Genomic DNA, 13,393 nt, shown 5'->3' with positions numbered 1-13,393 from the left:
TATTTTTAAAGGCACTGACCTCAATATTTTTGATAAAAGAGGATCATTCTTAAAATTGAAGTTTGACCATATTATGAACATTAAAACATGAATTTTCCTTGTTTCTAAACTCTCTTAAGAAATATAGCAATAACTTTCTGATATATGAAAAAAAGTCTTCTTTTTTTTCTTCTTTTTTTTTGTGTTGTTGTCGTCGTCCTACGATCTGCAGATCTGGAGATCAATGCCTTTAAAAGAAAATGATACAAGGACGGACTTTTAAGCAAAAATATAAGTAGTAAATTGCGATCAGTCAAAATATGATGTTTACACAATGACATTGAAAACCGCAAAGTTAACGTAACCTGTTAATAACAGATATTTCTTTGAATCTACATGTAGCTGGAATTCAAATTTATACAAGTAACTCAAGTATGAAAATACTTCGAATATGCATTAAGCATACACTTCTTCATACGTATATTCTAATTGTCTTATAGTGAGACCTGACTGCATTGAACTGAAGTATTTATAACGTTCTGATTGAAATAGCGATTTCATTGTGAATTGCTATTGTGTGTAATGGCAGGACGATATATTCTATATATTATTTTCTACCGATTAATGGGGAAAAGTCATTAACATCCATAGCATTGTATTAATTGTGGTAACAGAAAATTCAAATAAAGAAACAGAATGTATCTAAATTTTCCGGCTTCCGCTTTTATCATTAATGTGAAACTTTATGAAGAAATTAGAAATATTTCATTGCTATAATAACAGTCTCCGGATTTAGTTTGCAAATCCGGAATTTTCGCAAACTCAGCTACCTTTTATCTTTGACTTTTATGTGATCTTTTGACACCTAACAATAGTTCGGGTCTCATAGAGAAATAATTGGCCATTTCCTTTCAAATATCTCAAACAACGAACTCATGGGACGGCTTCAAAGTTGGTCCTCCCATGGGAGTATTTTTTCTCCCGCGGGGTTTTCGCTATCCCATTGGAGGTCCAATCGGAGGTTTTCTCCCACTTTAAGAATTGCGGGAGAAATACCCCATTGGGTTTTAACAAAATTTCTGAAATTCATTGTTTATCGCTGGTAAGTATTTCTTAGTCTTTACTGTCATGTTGTTTCTATATTAGACCTGAAAATAAGCGTTTTGAAAATCTCCCACCGGAGGTTTCCTCCCACATGTGATACTGGCGAACTCCAGCGGGAGACTTCACCTGCGGGAGAATTTCTCCTGTTTTGAAAATGGGGTTATTCTCCTGTTTTGAAAATGGGGTTATTCCCCCATTTATTCTTACTTTCATAATTATATAGAATCTGTTCTTGGTAGTTTACGCAACAATTTGTGATTACAACTGATTTTCTTAAAATAATAATAATAACAACATCAACAACAATAATAATATTAATAATAAATAATAATAATAATAAAAATAACAACAATGATAATAATAATAACAAGAACTCTGAATGCTTATTTTCGTGTAAAGTTATTTATGCTTACAAGAGATCTCACCTCAATTAAATGTATGCTAGCTATCTTCTATTAGAGGTAATAAATATCTTAACTCGCACCGAAATAGCCTGCGGGCGGGTTAACAGCTTCTGCAGGAAATCACCCGTGACGTTTTCTCTTGTTACCTGTATGGTCAAAATTAAGATTTTCATTAGTGTTTGCTAAGCCTCAGTTCTTTATGTCAGATTGTTTCTACGCTTTTACTGAAAACTTTGTGCAGCCGCATCGTTTTATCTTACTGAATTAAGCGGGATTTTTTGGCAGTAAACTCTTAATTTTCAGTCTGCTTTTCAAGTTTGAATTTCGTTTCATTCAGGCCTGCTGTTGTTTTTTTCTTTGCTTTTCCTTTTTCAAAATAGCTTAACCTTGGTTTCTATTTTTATATTTTAATATTTCATTTTTACCTCAGTATATTGTACTGTTAATGACAAATACGTTTGTAGTTTGTTTAGTTAACTTAGCTTTACATGTTCATTTCCAAAGAAACTTTAATTAAACAGAACTAACATTAACAATTGTGTAAAACTAATACTGTACGATAAACATTAATCATTAAATGACTTTCAATGAGCAAATAAGTTACGTTTACGGTATTATTATTCTTTGCTGACTTAATTTTGATTTCGTACAAATGTGCAGCTGATAAATAAGCGTATTGTACAATTTTTCACCATGTTATAAATATTCGCAATTACATGATATTACACTTTTAAACGATAACAAAATTAAAAACAGGCAATGTCCTTGAAACATCCTTGAATGTTAATCAATATGAATATCAGCAAGTGACCACAATACAGTAATTGAATATTATGAAAGATCAATGTTTTCCAAAAATAGTTTTTCTTTGATATTCTTTTACTTCTGTGACCTTACAAACAATAAAATAAAAACAGTGAAATAAATATAAATGTCTATTTTTCAAAATTTATTTGTCCGTTTCCGTTTCTCAGTCTTTTAGAGGTATATGTCGCAATTAAACTGACTGCTAGTTTTCTTTGTATATTTTCGGTTTAATCCCGTTTTTCAACATTATTTCATATAAGTAACGACAGGCATAATATTATCAATAGGTCAGTGCTCATCCTTTTAATCACAACAGGAAGCAAACGGCTAACCCATTGATCGAATTCATGACTCAAAATCCACACTTGCCTTATCGGAGCGGCTAAATATGAGAGGGGTGAGCAGCTACATCTACGAAGATTCAAATCACACATTAATCTGTAGATTGCATTTATACGGAATTCTCTTAGGGACATCACCTTTGAATGTGTTTATCTGAAACGCGATACTTGATAGTACGATGATGAAAACGCGAAATAACGATACTACGATAACGAAAACGCCATATTACGATAGCACGATGATGATAATGTGATATACTGTCGCGTTTTCACCATTGCACTGTCGCGTTTTCGTTATCGTTGTATCGTTATTCCGCGTCATCATCATCGTACTATCGCGTTATCATCATCGTACTGTCGCGTTATTACCTTCGTACTGTTGCGTTGACACCATCGTACTGTCGTATAATCATTATGGCATCATCACCTTCCGGTGCGCATGTGCATGCTCAAAATTTAAAGATTAGAAGTTATGCTTTTAGAACTACAGCTCCCGCTCTCAAGATAGTGCAGATTCGAACCCGGGTCCTCATGTATGAAAATCATGATTTTTATTGATGATCTCCACTAGCTACAGGTGCCAGTTAGCCAAAAGCAACATAATTAACTATTCATTTTGTATTGTTTTGTATTGATTTTTTTTTTCATCTGAGAACCACAGATGGTGCATTTTGGTGTGTATTTGAAGCTAAACATTGCATGAAAACCTTATTCGTTCTAAATCTTTTATATAAAATGTATTATTTTACTATGGATGTGTGTAATATTGCAAGTGCAATTTGTGGTTCATTGATCCATGTTATATGTGTGCAGTATTCAAAACAGATGGTTGGTGGTAACACACTTTCAAAACATGATTATGATTGGATAACAAGAGATGTTTGTAGAAGTATATATTCGAGAGTTGTTAAAAGGAATTTTGCCATAACTCCAAACTGAATACTAGTCAACAAAAACATGCTAAGTTTCATAATATTGTTACAAATATACCAAATAAGAAACTGATGCCTTGCATATGGAAAATATTTCGGCGAATGTCATCGACGTCTGCATTATGCCAACTTCGTTAAAATGTATTATTATCTTTTCTTCAACTAAAACAGTATTCTGTAAAATGTTTCTTACTCCTTTTAAATTATTTTGCAGTTTGCCCTCGTGATCTTGCGCTTAGCGCTTCATGCATCTCTTTCTCTGGCGAGCTGTAAAGCGCGAGATAGCGGTGGTGAAGCCATCGTGATTTCGCGCTTTGAACACTTTGCGTATTGTGAAGCGTGAAGTGCGAAATCACGATGGTGAAGCTAAACATCACGGTGGTGAAGCGAAAAAAAAAACAAAAAAAACAAAAAAACTCCATTTCATGCTTTGTCATTTTGATCTCGCGCTTCGGGTATCGCCTTCCCATGACAGAAAGGTGTGAAAGACGAAGCGCGAGATCACAACGGCGAGTGCGAAACTATGAAAATTTCAGGCTTTAACATTAGCATGGCAGATTTCGTACCAAGAATATTGAATCATAAAACAAGTATTATCTAAACGACATCTAAAACCAAGTATTACACTAATCTTGTTTTGATGATTTTAAAAAGTTGTTTAGGTGTTTCGAATATTATACATATAATTTAGTTACGTAATACGCATTGAAAATATTAAATCACCACTTATATAGAAAGAGCATATTATCTCACTGTGAATTGGTTGTCAAATACTGTATTATCGTATGACTTGTATCGTGTCAATAGCGTAAGATTAACTAGGTGTATGAATGATTTCTATTGATTTATTTCTGTGGGATATTAGTTGATACTTTCATACACTTAAGTACAATTAACATATATCTATGTATCAAAGGCTGAGCGTGAAGCTATTATATCTTATTTTTTATTCATATACCGTTACAATAGTTTCGCACTCAGTCAAGATAAAGTAAATATTATGCGAGACAAATACGTCTGCAGTGTTACACAAAAATCATTCAAAAGCTTTTAGCCTTAAAAATGTATTTTTTCCGATTTCTCAACCAACATTTTATTAATTGTTAACACAGTATTATAATTTTGTTATAGAAATTTCCTCCTAGACAGCGTATGATTGTAATATTTCACATGGTCAGGATTATTACAAAATAAGAAATCAGATAGCAGGATTATGAGATAAATTGAAAAACTGTACCTAAATTGTTATAAAACTACAAAGACAATTGGTGAATTTCAATGCACGTTAATTAAATCAACTCATCATATAAATCAGTTTCCTATACAAATAATGTCTATAAGAAACAGGTTCGCTTTATTTTTATTACAAACTCAGGTTATAACGAAAACGCACTTGCTTGTCCCGATGAGTTCGCTAAAACCGGAGTTTACTGTACTTCAAACATAATATGAAGTAAGCAATGATAGTGTATGAAGCCATCTCCGTTGCATGACACTAGCCAATTAATTGTGTATGGTTGCCAGATTTTCACTACGCAGCTGCGTATTTGCGTAAAGGTAGCTACGCGCTTTGTTAAGATAGGTAAAGAGGACATGACGTTTAGTAGGTTTGCAGGTTTGTCGAACAATTCAAGCATCGAGAAATTTGCTTATCATCAAAATGTTGAAAATCAGAGCGAAAAGGATGGGAAATGAAAAAAAAAGAAAACGACGAGAAATTTTGGTGAACTGGGTCCACCCTATGCTTGCTCTGGGCAACTTTTTGTACATCATTTCAAAGTTATTACAGCTCGTCTGATACTTAACTTTAACAAAATATCATCTTAACTGTCTTATCGTCTGTTGCTAATTCTGTATTGCAAATGGTGATTATGAATCTAAGGGGAGTAAGTTAAAGTATAAACAAACCAATCTGCTCTTATATTGTGCCTTTGTATTGTGCCTTTGTAGATTACAAGAAAGCGTTTGATTCTGTCGACCGTATGTGTTTATGGAATGAATTGCTGCAGCATATCATTGATGACAAAGTCTTTGAGGCTAAATATGCATGTAAGATAAAGCCAAATCTTGTGTAAAGAGTAGCCAAGGTCTAACAAATTTCTTCATTATAGCTCAACTGGTGTACGAGAAGGTGAAAATTTATCACTAATCTTATTTTCTGTTTTCTTGAATGATTTAGTCTCACGTATGCCTATTTTTTTCAGGACTAGTGGAATTATCAAACAATGTAAAGGACCTGCTAAATGATGATATTTCAGAAATGTGTTCAAGTTATTTTTGTTACTTTATACAGACGATACAGTATTATTTGCAGAATCTGAAAATGATTTACAAACTGCATTAAATGTTATGTCAGAATATTGTTATATTTGGAAACTTACAGTTTATTCCAATAAAACTAAGGTTGTTATTTTTCACGTGTAAAAATAGGAAATAAGTCTACCTTTTATTATAATAATGCGGCACTTGAAGTAGTAGATGACTTCAGTTATCTAGGAATTTAATTTAACAACAATGGTTACTTCGATAAAACTAAAATGTATTTGGTTGACCAAGCTTGAAAAAATATGTATGCTCTGTTGAAAAAAATGTAGGAAGTTGCAGCTTAGTATTGATTTACAATTACGTTTATTTGAGTCTGTGGTTCAACCAATATGGACCAGAGGTATTGGGTTGCGGTGATGTTAGCATTGTTAAAAGTGTTCAGCTTAATTTTTTTTCAATGGTACTGAAGGTTAAAAAAGTCGACACCTAATGTCATGTTTTTTTGGCGAGCTTGGTGTATTACCAATAGATGTTATAATTAGAAATAGAATATTGAACTACTGGTGTACAATTATTAATGGTAAACAAAAAAATGATAAACTTTATACTTTACAGGTTCATGTAGAGACTCCATCAGAAAATGTAAATTATTGTTCCTGGATTTCATATGTAAAAGAACTTTTAGAGCAACTTGGATTTGCTGAATACTGGTTGAATCAATCAGTATTTCCACCAGTGTATTTCCGCAATATTGTACAACAGAGGTTGAAGGCCAGTTTATTCAATCTTGGAATGAAAAAAACTTTGCAAATTTCCAGAAAAAGTTTGTGTTACAGAATATTTATTACAACCTTTGAGTTTGAAAATTATTTTTAAAGTTTTACCAACAAATCTCGCAATATCCATGTGTCATTTCCGATGTAGGAACAATTTGTTACAAGTCGAAAGAGGGATATTTTTGAATATTGAGCTCAATAACAGGACTTGTTACCTGTGTGATAATACATCTTTAGAAGATGAATTTCAGTACACTATAGAATGTCCGTACTTATTTGGGAGGAACAGGTTTTTGTCACTAGCAGTTATCTGCTGGCCAGTTTAAATACTGTTTTCAAACCTGGTTAATTCTAAATGTACACCGTCTTTTATCTTTTAGCTTACAAAATATTTGTATCAGATCTATTATGACCGTTAAACTACTGTTTTATTTTATGTAGGCCCTTTAAGTGTTTGTTTTGTTAAATTTGTTGTTATTATAATACTGATGCCCGTATGGGTCCAGTTATAAATAAAATCTTGAAATCTTGAATCTCACAGATTTTCTCCCTTGACGTACATTTAACGTTTACAACCGCTGTGAGGAGTGTGTGAACAAACATTAAAAAGAGATTGGATCTGATAACCAGACTTCCCTATCTGCTTCTTTTTCTTCAGTTAGTCACCTGTAAGACACTTATACAGTAGTGTATATTGTATGCACTTGTAAATAAGTCGCATAATTAGCACGAACTTAATGGATGGTGCACCTATAATTACAAGATACGATAAAAGGCAGATTTTTGAAGCCGCAGCCTCTCCCTATACGAATACATGCCCAGAGAGAGGGTCCGATTTCCCTTTCAGGAAGAAAAAGAAGGTCAGTCTTAACATAGGCACTTTTGCACGGTGCAACGACAAGTTTGGTCGCTTTCATAATGAGACTGAAGGAGAAAAAGAAAAACTCCAAGTAGGCAAGATGATAGAATGTGTAGAATAGAGGGTGGGTGTGAGGGAAGATTTGATATTGGTGAAATACTGCTAACTCACTTCTTTACATTTTTAAAGTTAACATTCTAATCAGATAGATCTACTAAAGGTCGAGTTTCACATTTCCAGTTCTTATTTCCAGATCCTCAAAGCGATTACCTTTAATTGCGTTCATTTTCGTGTACCGTTTTGCGGAAGTAATCGCTGCGGGGAGTTTTATAAATGTTCATTGACATAACGAGGACGGTACCCATGTGCAAACAGGTAAGTATAATTGTTTATTTTCATCCATCGTCAGCGGTACCATCAAAAACAGCGACAGGATGCATATAACTGAAATTTTAACAACAAAAATAACTTGCAGGTACACGATCCATTCGTTTTGTAGTTGAGTATGCATAGTTTTACCAAGGAGAGTGCCAAATTCAGTTATCTCAAATTCGAACAAAGAAAAATACGTCTCAAAACGTCAAATTACATGAATTTCGTTACATTTCTTCAAATTTTGAAGTCATATCAATATTATTGAGGACTGATATTTTCACCAGTGCGAATTAATGCATTTCCTCGGACTATATGTCTTTAAAATGTTCAAAATGCTTAAATATGTGTCATACATTGGTATTGTTTTTATATACCCTATACAACCTACATGTATATAAATCACACGAGGGCGGCATCGCTCACTCGAGTAGGTATCCGAATAACCAGTGTGATTTTGCCAAGAAAACGGTATAATTATATTAATTAATTTTCCATTAGGCCTACTGCAATATCAGCCTATTATATAATGCAAAATCATTCTGTGAAACTTTTTTTCGTCATTTGTTACAAGACAAATTGATAAAACAGACAAAATCTAAATTTCCATTATATGACATAACTGCTGTAGATTATAAAAAAAACTTTAAATAAATGTTGATAGCGAGTCAATATTTTCTTTGGCCGTACCGTTTGAATGCCATCACGGCGATCACATGATGTGAATTATGAAAAGAATATAAGAATTACAAGACTTATATGTATTTTTAAAGGCACTGACCTCAATATTTTTGATAAAAGAGGATCATTCTTAAAATTGAAGTTTGACCATATTATGAACATTAAAACATGAATTTTCCTTGTTTCTAAACTCTCTTAAGAAATATAGCAATAACTTTCTGATATATGAAAAAAAGTCTTCTTTTGTGTTGTTGTCGTCGTCCTACGATCTGCAGATCTGGAGATCAATGCCTTTAAAAGAAAATGATACAAGGACGGACTTTTAAGCAAAAATATAAGTAGTAAATTGCGATCAGTCAAAATATGATGTTAACACAATGACATTGAAAACCGCAAAGTTAACGTAACCTGTTAATAACGGATATTTCTTTGAATCTACATGTAGCTGGAATTCAAATTTATACAAGTAACTCAAGTATGAAAATACTTCGAATATGCATTAAGCATACACTTCTTCATACGTATATTCTAATTGTCTTATAGTGAGACCTGACTGCATTGAACTGAAGTATTTATAACGTTCTGATTGAAATAGCGATTTCATTGTGAATTGCTATTGTGTGTAATGGCAGGACGATATATTCTATATATTATTTTCTACCGATTAATGGGGAAAAGTCATTAACATCCATAGCATTGTATTAATTGTGGTAACAGAAAATTCAAATAAAGAAACAGAATGTATCTAAATTTTCCGGCTTCCGCTTTTATCATTAATGTGAAACTTTATGAAGAAATTAGAAATATTTCATTGCTATAATTCAGAATGCAAAAATAACGACCCTGTTATGCAACGGATATGAAATAAAACTGTGATACACTAAAATTTCTATTTCGATGTCGAAGAGCCATTAAAAAGTATTTATGGAAATTAAGATCATCTATTGAAACAGTAAAAGTAAATTTAAATTAGTCAAATGGGTTCAAATATGTTAATTATAACTGAATAAACATTTGATATATTATAAAGGAAAATGATTCAGTGCAAATAAATATTATATAATTCAGAGATAAGTGTATTTTTAAAATCACATTTAAATGTCGTATCGGGAATAGTCTTTTTTTTTCTAAAAACATCTTCATTTTTAGTGGCATTGTAAATAGTAAATTGTGTTTACTACGGAACCCTGTTCATGCCACTAATTCTCGCCTCACCAAAACGTAGTTTACTGGTAGATTTATTACATCTCTCGAGTATAATTTGAGACCCAACACAAAGTACTGTTGGCACACACTCGTGTATATATATATATATATATATATATATATATATATATATATATATGTATTAGTGACATGATATAATTATTGCATAATAAGTAGTTTAAATACTGGAAAATCATTGATTTTCTTATGTTGTCGCAGAAACTAGAAATTAATATTATTGTAATTCAGTTATCTAAGGCAAATCAAATTCTACCAAATTTTTCATATAAATATTATTTGTGTTGTCATGGCAACGGAAAATCCAAAGCACCCATGCATCATGGAAATATAGAGGTGTATTGATAGAAGGTCATTACCGAAATAAAATATATGCGGTTAAGTTATTTTTCAACAAAATCACTTTAAACTGTTCCTAAATATTCAAATGCATGATGTTAAGTAAATGATACGCATAATTTGTCCTATTAATGACTTGAAAAATACACGTCATGCACGACGACGTCATACTGCTTTCATGACGTTCTTAACGTCAAGTCTCAAAATGCCTCCGATGACTTACTTAAAAGTATTGTAAGTCTTGAAATAATGAAGCTAACCACTTCAAATTTTCAGATTTGAAAGGTAAAAGAATCTTCGTTATAAATATTGTGTTATCTCAATTTTGAAATTTTTTGTCACTAATACAGGTTTTCTCATGGAACGCCCCAAATTTATATACATGTTGGCAAAGATACTGGGTAGTGAGTGCTCATATTTTCAAATAAGAATTTTGGGCATAATATGAATTTTTAAAAATTAATGATGCATCCACTGTCAATAAACTAAGTTGTTTTCGTAATAATTATTGTGGCTTCCAAATGTACTTTACAACTCGCCTTTAATACAACATTATAATGATTATTATGATGATGATTATCATTATCATATTATAGAAACCGACAGCATACCCCGTAGATTGTGTTGCCGGTGGCAATTCTACTGGACAATCGGCCGTCACTGGTACTTCTGGTGTCATTTTCACTTCTGTTTTATTATACGTCCGACTATTGCTAGGCTAACAAACTTAATCCAAAATTGTCTGATTGAGCACTCGACACTTCTAAGTCTAGCAAGTTAAATCCAAATCTCCCTTGTCAAGTTTGTTTATTCCGTACTGTTACATACAAGTTTTAACCCCTTTCTTTGTTTTATTACCGTGACTATTTCAGGAATACAAGTTAAATTCAAATCTCACTTGTCAAGTTTGCTTTATTACGCGTCCGATTGTTATCAGGATAGAAAGTTAAATTCAAACTATCTTGTCGAGTTTGATTTTTAAGCGTTCGAATTGTATTATGCTAGCAAGTTAAATCCAAAACTACCTTGTTAACCCGAAATTGACCTTTTAAATGTTTTACATTTTTAATTTTGTTGTCAATTTGTTTCTGTTCAACACCTGATGGCTAACAAGTTTGCATCCAACTCTAAAATTATAATATCAAGACTATCGAGATATAGTTCAATGCTTTTCTTGACCCAACACCACCAATCACGCAATAGTCAAGTGTGACAGCGTCGATGTACGATGTATATGTAGATGTAGACGAATGTTTTATCCCAACAAATGACAATCAAAAGAAATACAAAAGTCAGTTTGCGTGAAAACAAATCATGAGATTATGTAACAAGTCAATTACAAATACCCGGTATGTTTGTTTTATGCAGTTTCATATGCAGCCTTTTTAGTTATGCGAAGTAAACTGAAACCAGGATATGTATCTCCTTATGATCTCCTTATGTTTTATTCGAAAGAGTATATGTACCTGTTTGTACCTATTCAATCTTGACCTTAATACGTCAGGTGACTTGATATTTTCACTGCATACTAAATTGCCTAAAGTAATATATTTAATGAGTTTTAGGCGGTTGCGATTAAAACAATAAAATATGAACAGAAATGGAAGTTGACAGGTAGGTGAAAAAATACTTTACCTATAGCGAGATTTGTTTTAATGTGACTTTTTTAAGTTTTCAAAACTTAATATGACCTGGACAAAAAGTCTATCAACGGTACTTGATCTGTCAGAACAAAGACACGATAAAAACCGCCACGATAGCCTAGTGGTAAATCGTCCGCTTCGAGTGCGGGAGGTCGTGGGTTCGATCCCCGGCCGCGTCAAACCAAAGACGTGAAAAATAGTACCAGTAGCTCCCTTACTTGACGCTCAGCATTAAATGGGAAACTGGCTTCTCTTCTCTCATACCCTCGTGGCGATAGATTCCATCAGGAATTAGGTGTCGAAAGTGATTTATAAAAGTTGTAGAACTTGCTTCACAATCGGCCTAAAATAAATTATGTATAAACTAAGAGCACGGAGGTGGATGAGGGGGGCACCACCTTTTGAGTGTTTAAAAAAATTCCTTCTTAAAGGTAAGAATATATAGATAGTTTTATCCTAAAAGCATACAAGAGTTCTGCATTTGACTTTTCAAACAATCATCAATGGTACCACTCTTACAAAGGTCTAACATCCTCTCATTTTTTTCTAGGATAGTGTGATGTAATATGATTTAAACCTAGAGTAACTGACTACCATATTTTCATTATTGAAAGCCTCTTAGAATTCAGGATTTGACATGCACAGATTTCTAAATTTTCAGCGGAAGGAACCCCGTTCCCCCCTAAAACAGAAAGGTTGCAACACTTCTTTTTTTAAAAAAAAAGAGATGCGCCATTTTATTCAAACGCAATTCTCAAACAGACAAAAGGTGATATAACAATATTTATAATTTCTTACTCTTTACAATAAGAAATAAATTAGTTAAAATACAAACTTTTCTTTCTCTTAAAACTCAGCAGAATGCATGATTTATCGTTTAAAATGCCAAACTTTTGTAGGATGTGGACCCTCCTCCGCAATCTCCTCCATTCTTGCCCCCAACTTTGAAATAACTCCTACACCCCAGCATACTGTGTATACACAATCTGATTCAGGAGTATACTATAATTTGAAACAAACTGTTTCTTGTTTAAAAGATGTAATTGAAGAGGCCTACATTTAGCTATTCTGTATGGACTTATTAACCTTTAGCCTGCTAAATTTCTAAAATGGACTGGTCCATCATTCAATTTGGGCAATACTGTTTATTATTAGAAGGGGTGTTTACTGGAACTTTACTGACTGAATAGCGAACAGTGCAGACCATGACCAGACTGTACGGATGTGCAGGCTGATCTTGGTCTGCACTGGTCGCAAAGGCAGAATCACTTGCCGGCAGCAGGCTAAAGGTTAAAGCAAATTACTCGATACAGAACGTATTTCTTTAACGTGTTTTTTAGTTTTTGGATAACAAAATTATTTTGAATTTAAAAAAAAAAAATATCTTTTGTATACTCTGAAAAATATATTCTGATCTTCAAGGTCTGAAAATAAAAATTTCTAAAAAAAGCGGGAAAAACATTCTGTCTCCGAGTAAAATGCAAGCCACACCGCCCCCGTCCCAAAGAAGTTTAAATAGTCGGCCCCGAAATGCTGTGTGTGTAGCATTGTCAGTCAATTATGTAAAAGCATAATCTTGACATAGACATGTCCATTGTACGATTTAACAAAATACAATTACCGTGTCAAAAATACGTAAAACTAATGCTGTATTTTTTTTATAGAAT

At 32.9% G+C, this 13,393-nt stretch overlaps 1 protein-coding gene across 2 annotated transcripts in view; it reads right to left on the bottom strand.

Annotated features, from left to right (window-relative positions):
• LOC123557720 (uncharacterized) overlaps positions 1-13,393 on the bottom strand; it is a 64,904-nt gene that overhangs the window by 40,177 nt on the left and 11,334 nt on the right. The window contains exon 1 of one of the 2 annotated variants that reach the window (XM_045349362.2): positions 10,695-10,884. The exons of the other annotated variant lie outside the window; for it this stretch is intronic. Within the exon in view, the coding sequence (XP_045205297.2) occupies positions 10,695-10,762 (68 nt within the window). The 5' untranslated portion in view covers positions 10,763-10,884. Of the gene's footprint in view, positions 1-10,694; positions 10,885-13,393 lie in introns of those variants that run through there. 2 annotated transcript variants of the gene reach the window in all.

This window comes from Mercenaria mercenaria, chromosome 5, assembly GCF_021730395.1.
Source record: "Mercenaria mercenaria strain notata chromosome 5, MADL_Memer_1, whole genome shotgun sequence".
Classification (NCBI taxonomy): domain Eukaryota; kingdom Metazoa; phylum Mollusca; class Bivalvia; order Venerida; family Veneridae; genus Mercenaria; species Mercenaria mercenaria.
The sequence above is the reverse complement of the archived record's forward strand: the minus strand, read 5'-3'. Positions and strand labels throughout refer to the sequence as shown.